The sequence below is a fragment of the Mus caroli genome, unplaced genomic scaffold, assembly GCF_978045245.1.
Source record: "Mus caroli unplaced genomic scaffold, Mus_caroli_1 scaffold_4, whole genome shotgun sequence".
Taxonomy (NCBI): Eukaryota; Metazoa; Chordata; class Mammalia; order Rodentia; family Muridae; genus Mus; species Mus caroli.
In genome coordinates this window covers 24,669,260-24,675,880 of record NW_028227259.1, presented here as the reverse complement: position 1 = coordinate 24,675,880, position 6,621 = coordinate 24,669,260, and the positions used below count along the sequence as shown (strand labels likewise).

Genomic DNA, 6,621 nt, shown 5'->3' with positions numbered 1-6,621 from the left:
TGTTTTCTGAAACAGGGTCTCAAATACCCCATGTGGACCAAGTTAACCTTGAGCTCAGACAATTCTGCTTCCACTTTCCTATATTTGAGCTTCCAAGTGGGGCCTCCAAGTACTGTGGAAACATAACTAGTCATTGTGAGAGACCTGGATAATCTAATGCTAAGGCATGTACAGCACAGTATAGCAAAAGTCATTGATTTCTATGTCTGCCCCCTATTTCAGATAGTTGCTGTCATATGACAGCCAATCATCAACAGAGAAAACAACTTGACTCAGCAAAGTCATGGTGTCCACATTCTGTTGTGTTCTGTATGAGGTTTGTTAATCTTACAATGGTACATAAACCATTCCATGGGACCCCTCAAATTAAGGGTCAATATGCAGTTATATCTAAAACGGCCTGATCCGAACAGAGCACTGGATACTTCCCTAACTTTAAATGAACTAATTTTGTTTTTTCATTTGTTTTTGTTTGTTTGGTTGGTTTGGATTTGGGGTTTTTGTTTTCTGTCTTTATAAGTTAACAAAGATAGATTTTTTGAGCTATGGCTCAGGCACAAATCCTGAGCAATGGTTCTGATCAATCAACTTTAGGGTCTGCATTTAATGAATCATTCATGTTTGACGGAAATTGGGTTTTGTGTGGTTTGTGGGGCCAAACATGAACCCAAATACAAGATGCTAGGACCTTGCCCAGTCAACTAACCTATGTCTATAGTATTACCCTATACTTTCTGCCTGCACATCCGCACCTCTGTTGAATATATTATTTATTTCATACAGAAACTCATGGTCTAGCACACAGAGGGCTATAAGCAATACTGATCGGTGAGATTGGTGCAGTGAGAAAAGCCCCCACACAATCTGATGGTCACACATTGGTGGCTCCATATTTCAGTTTCCTTTGCCAAAAGATCTCTAGAATGTTGTCAGAAGCATGATGACTGCATGTCTCCCTCCTAAGGGATCTTGGGGCAAATTTCAAATGCTAAACACAAGGCTTCATGAGTGTGGTCCCTAACACACACCCACACTGCAACCAGCCCTGAAGGCTCAGCATGGATGAGATTTCATGCACCTGTATATGATTAGACAGGAGTAGATTTTGGCTGCATATTCAAACTGGTATGATTTCTCACTAAGTTTTAATGGCTCCTATTGCTGATTGAGGAAAATTTAAGGTAGGATGAGATATTTCTGAGAAGGGTTTGGAAAGGAAACACAGAGTTAGATACATAGGAATTACTTAGGTGTGGCCAATCAAGCCTAGAGCAAACCCTGGCTTTGGAAGGAGGATGTGCTCAATGGCTATGCCCCAGGAAAGAGCAGCTCAACTTCCTGTCAGTACAGGGAGAACATTAGCAGAGAACCAAAGGCTTTATGTAGTCCATGACATCAGCAGTCCCTTCTTGGACATTCTATTGTCTCCTGGAGAGTTCTAAGCAACCTCTGTGATGTCACCAGTGTTGTAGTTACAACAAGCTGACTGAGATTTCTCAGTCAGAGACTGGACATTGCAGTGATGGCCCTGCTTGCCCGACTTGGTAGACTTTTTCAGAGAACCAATGTGGATGGGAGAGAGACCAGAGAGGGGAGGAAGGATGCTGGCCTTCCATCTGAGAGTAATGAAGGACGAAGGAGGTGGACTTGGCAAATGAGGAGTAAGTCCTGGGAAGTGGATGTTGAGCTTCCTGGTAGGGGTGGCCTGAGCTGGCCTTTCTAGTAATGTGGAACTGGAGACTCTGGGTAGCAAAAAAACTTCCATGGTTATCACAATTCTTGAATCATCAAGGATTTCAGAACAGTACTTTTCCATCCCCTAAGGCAGGAGTTGGCAAGGTCAAAGCTGTTAGGCTATGAACTTCAAGTCTTGACTTGCACTGGGTATTGTGGGTGTTACTTGGGGACAGAATGAGACCATCAGGAGTGACAGCAGGTCTAAGCTATGCCAGTTTGAGGGAAGGAATACCTGCACTTCAGTCCATGGCTTCTTTTAGCTCCTGTAGTTATCTGACATTAGTCACAGGGAGAGAATGGTGCTCCAGACCATGATGTCATGTTCTCAGAACTACTCTGACCTCCTGTTTGTGACAGTTCCTACCTTACCTTTCTTTATCACCAATTGTGGGTGGCAGCCATTTCTATACTGTAAACAAAGAACAAGCAGTTGATAGACCCAGAGGGGGATTCTATTTTTATTTCTGGGATGTTTTGTGTTTCAGGGGGGAAGTTGATCATTGTGATGAACATATTCTCCCCCTGCCTGACTTATTAAGCCAATTCCTTGGCTTAGAGTAACAGGTAGGATATCAGAGCATCTCCAAGATCTAAAATACTTGTGATAGTGAATTTGTAGTCTGACTTGTGAAACCACAGGGCTCAGGGCTCTGAAGCCAAGTTGTACCCTGAAGAAGACATCTCTCTGGTCCTCATAAGCACGTTTAAGGGGGAATGAGGATACATCTGGCTACTTACATCACCTGATCTCTCTAGAGTGATGGTAGAACTGAGATCCACTCAGAAGAAATCTCATGCTGGGACCAATCTCTTGGTGGTGTCACTAGGTTACAGGCCTTTATCCTTCTCTTTGGTAAGTCCACACTCTTTGCATTCTCACATCAAATATTCTTGTATTCATCTACCTACAGTGGCTCACAGACAGACATCATCCCCTATACCTGTCATGAGCAAGGAGCAGTTTGAGAAGGAAGAGAACGATCTGATCAAAGAGATCCAGCTCACTACCCAGGAGACAAATGAGCTGAGAGATCGCCTGATCTATGTGACCGAGGGATCCATGAACAAGAGGTATACCTTGCTCCATACCTGTGGTGTCATTCTGGGGTCTGCAATGCCTCCTTCATCTTATGCTTTTAAAGGGGTGGGTTCTAGGAAGCTATACCACCAGAACATAATTGGGCCTCACTTCATGCCCCTAAATACTTATTAGAGGAGTGGCCACACCTGAAGTTTTGTCAGGAGTGAGAAGGGAAATAGACTCTTCTGCTCCCTCCACTTGAAAAGAGGAACTTGGAGTCTGAGTGAAGAACTCAGGGATAGAGGCAGTGATGATTTCCTAGGGTTCATTTGGAAAGCCTTTGACAGGAGGTTGCTAGGTGATGGGAGTTTGTAGTTGTGTTTTTACTTGTTTCGAAGGTGACTGAGTGTTGGAACCTCCAGGTAGCAGCTGGAGGGGCCTGGTCCCACATGGTTCTTCTCAGTGCTTGATTAGAATGCCTGAAGTTCATGCCTGTTCCTGTTTGTCTGTGTGCCTTATACTCTGAGGCAGTAATGTTGCATGCATTGCTCTACCTCTCATTGTGTTCCCTTTGTCTCTGTCTCTCTTTCTCTTTCATTCTCTCACTCTTTGTTTCTCCATCCTGTGTATAGGTCTAAGTCTGTGAGTCTATGTGCATACACAGGTACAGACCTGTGAATATGTTTTGTATGTTTTAATTTCTCTCCACAATTTGGAATCTATGGGTAGGTGTTTTGGCCTGAGGATTTACTTACCTAAGAGTATCCAGGTGAGGTGGGTCCTGAGGCCTGGTAGTCCCCACTTTAAATAGCATTGCACTTTGACTATGTTGTCACATGTGTTAGTACTTTTGTATTTTGGGGGCAGATTATAAATCTGTGGTGATGTCTGGACTCATCTCCAGAATTATATATAATAACTGTCTCTACAGTATTAGGTATCCAGGATTTAGAATCCCTTTTATGGAAACAGGGGAAAAACAATCACAGCTGTTTGGTGGGTAAAGACCTGTAGCCTAGACCCCTGAGAACATAACTGCTTAGTCTGCCCTTCAGACCTACTGAGTAATGCAGGGAGCCAGGGCACCCTCAATCTAGATGCCTAGCTTCTGGTGTTCAGGGGCCAGGATAGCCAGTTTCCCAAGGTTAAGAAAATCCCAGCATTTAGAATGCAGTGTGTGGTTTCCATGGCTGCAGTAGTCCAGGACCCAGCCTGAGTTCATGTGTTACTAAAAGCCTAAGTTTATGGAGTTCTGTCTTCCTGGGGCCAGGCCCTACCACAGGCCAAATGGACACTATAAAGAACTGAAATTAAAGGAGAAGGAGATCATGACATTCCTACATGAATTAGAGAACAAGAACATGGAGGCCCGAGAGAACAAGCAGGAGCTCATGAAGGAGATAAATTTCTATCGGTAAGTACTTGTCTGGGAGGCCAACACTTGTGAAATGGCCATTTCTGCCTTCCTTTGTTTCTGGTCGGGAGACTGCAGGTCTGGTTCTATACTTTATGCTTTTTAGGCATCAGTGTCCCTTGGATTTTTGGACTCAGGTTTCCTAGGTCTCTAGGAGACTGTTACCACTGCCAGTGTTCTCCAGGCATCCTCAGGAGCCTCTAAACCGACAAGTGATTCAGATCATCAGAAGGTTATTATGTTGTACTGGGCCTGTGGGGCTCAGGCAGGGTTTTACAGAGCTAAGTGAGGTGTAATATGAGGATAGAGTGCCCTCCCTTTGGTTCTAATGACTACCCTGATTGTAGTTGCAGCCTACTAATTGGTATTGTCCCAATGCATGGGCTGTCATGAGTAGATGGAGATCCCTGTTTCTTTTGGAAAAACATGGACCCTTTTGGTGTTTGGACTGCAGCACAAATTTCTTCTTCCATGAAATGGCTATTTGCTGTTTGTACAGCTGTCATGGATGTATCCTGGTGGATTGTATTAGGTCTTCACAGGAATCAGGGTACATGTCAGGTTAATGGGACCTGTAAGTAGAAATGGGAGCAGGAGGCTGCAGGAACTTACCATGCAGAGTGTGTTTCCAGTAACCTGCACAGCCGGCTCCTGCTGGAGAAGAATCTTATAAAGAAGCAGTTGGCAATATTGCAGCAGGAGAAGAAGGAAGTACTGGCTGATTGGGCCGTCATTCGTCAATGTTTGATGGAGTTGAACCTGAGTGGTACAGAAGAACAGGAGAAGACCAACAACCTGGAGACTAAAGAACATCAGGTAGGGACAAACAATTCGGCCAGGCTATGACTATCTGATAATTGGCACAATAGAATCTATCTTTGCTTCCTCCCACCAACTTTCTAATCCATACTTCCAAGCAGCCGCCCTCCTCATGGAATGTAGCTGTTCTTTGCTCTTTTTTCACACAAGTATTCTGGGAAGTTAGCCTCTTGTGAGACTCTGAATTAGCCTCTTTGGAGGCACTATTATCACTGGCAAGTGAACCTTTCAACTCTGCTTTAGTCTTCTGTCCACTCAGGGTGACAGGTGAATAACATGTCACATTCTTGCATGCATGTCTTCAGATAGGTGGAATGCTATGTGGAGGTTTGAGTGAATTCTGGGTCCTATCTGCAGATTTCACATCAGTAATTTCAGTTAGCATATTAATGTTGACTGTCCAGTAAAGATGAGGTAGTGGGAGATAAAGGTCTGACAGCTGCCATGCCTTTCCCCACCATTCCTGTGTCTTAGTAACTGCCTTCCTTTCCCAGGTCTCAGAAACTGCTAGAGAGCTGGGATTGGCCACAGCTAAAGAAGAGACCATCTTGCAAAATGCGTTGTCATGCCAGGAGGCCCCTGCTGACCCTGATCTCCAGCATCCAGAATCTTCCTCAGATGAATCTTCCTCAGATGAATCTCTTTATATCACATGTCCTGAGTGGGAATAGGCCCTAACTAGGAAGCCATGGCTGATTCAGGGTGTTATTCCCTTTTCTCTTCAGACAATTCCTCTTGGCAGAGAACGGAGGTGACTGCACTGCTAACAAATGTCCAAGAGGAGTAACAGGCTATAGGTCTCTGCTGCTAAAAGTGAAGAAAAAAGATGAACAATAATTTTTTTATAGTTTTGTTTGAAGTTTTCATTTTTTGTTCTTTGAGTTTTTGCTATGTTATTTAAAAGTTATATGTTCTTGTTCTTGTATTTCATTGTTTATTTTTGCCTTTATCTCTATATTAATTGAAATTGTAAAACCTATTTTTTAAAAATTCTATTTCTTATGCAAAAAATGGATTTGCAAGTTGTGACTTTTGAGACCATCTTCCTTATTCAGGTTTTCTATCCCCTGCTGTAGACCTAGAACTCACATCCAGAAATGGATCTTTGTAAGTTCCAGACAGCCAGGGCTATATAGTAAAGTCATAGCCACCTAGGGGTATACAAGGTGATAAACTTTTCTGTATCAATAATTTTATTTACCCCATGGACACACACTTGGTGATGTAATCACTGCCATACTGCATCCATGGTGTCATGAATTCTCATACTCCTAACATATAGCACTCTGTCACACACACACATTCATTCATGATCCTGTGAACCAGATACTGAGGAATATACAATCATTGTTCTAGAGCTGCTGAGGATATAAACACATTCAGAAAGGAATACAAAATAAATGAGGAAGGCCAGAGCCATATGCCTCAGTTTACTTGCAACAGAGCATCAGTGATTGAGGCGAACAATAGCTTCCCTTTGGTTCTGGCCTGAAAAGGTCAGAGCCATTAACTGGGAGAAAGTTCAGGGGTCGTCCCTCCTGAAAGGGAGGGATGTCTAAACATGGCTTTCTGTGAGCCAGAGTTTTTCCTTGTTTCTAGTCAAGAGTTAATATTTACCCGGAGAGGAAAA

The 6,621-nt window shown here is 43.4% G+C and overlaps 1 protein-coding gene across 1 annotated transcript; it reads left to right on the top strand.

Moving 5' to 3' along the window:
• The first annotated feature begins 1,497 nt into the window (after positions 1 to 1,497).
• Positions 1,498 to 5,687, top strand: LOC147005017 (disks large homolog 5-like). The gene is made up of 5 exons (XM_085836130.1): positions 1,498 to 1,661; positions 2,649 to 2,808; positions 4,029 to 4,172; positions 4,805 to 4,988; positions 5,486 to 5,687. Exons 1-5 carry the CDS (start codon positions 1,523 to 1,525, stop codon positions 5,660 to 5,662), a joined length of 804 nt encoding a protein of 267 aa, XP_085692256.1. The 5' UTR covers positions 1,498 to 1,522; the 3' UTR covers positions 5,663 to 5,687.
• Positions 5,688 to 6,621: the final 934 nt, after the last annotated feature.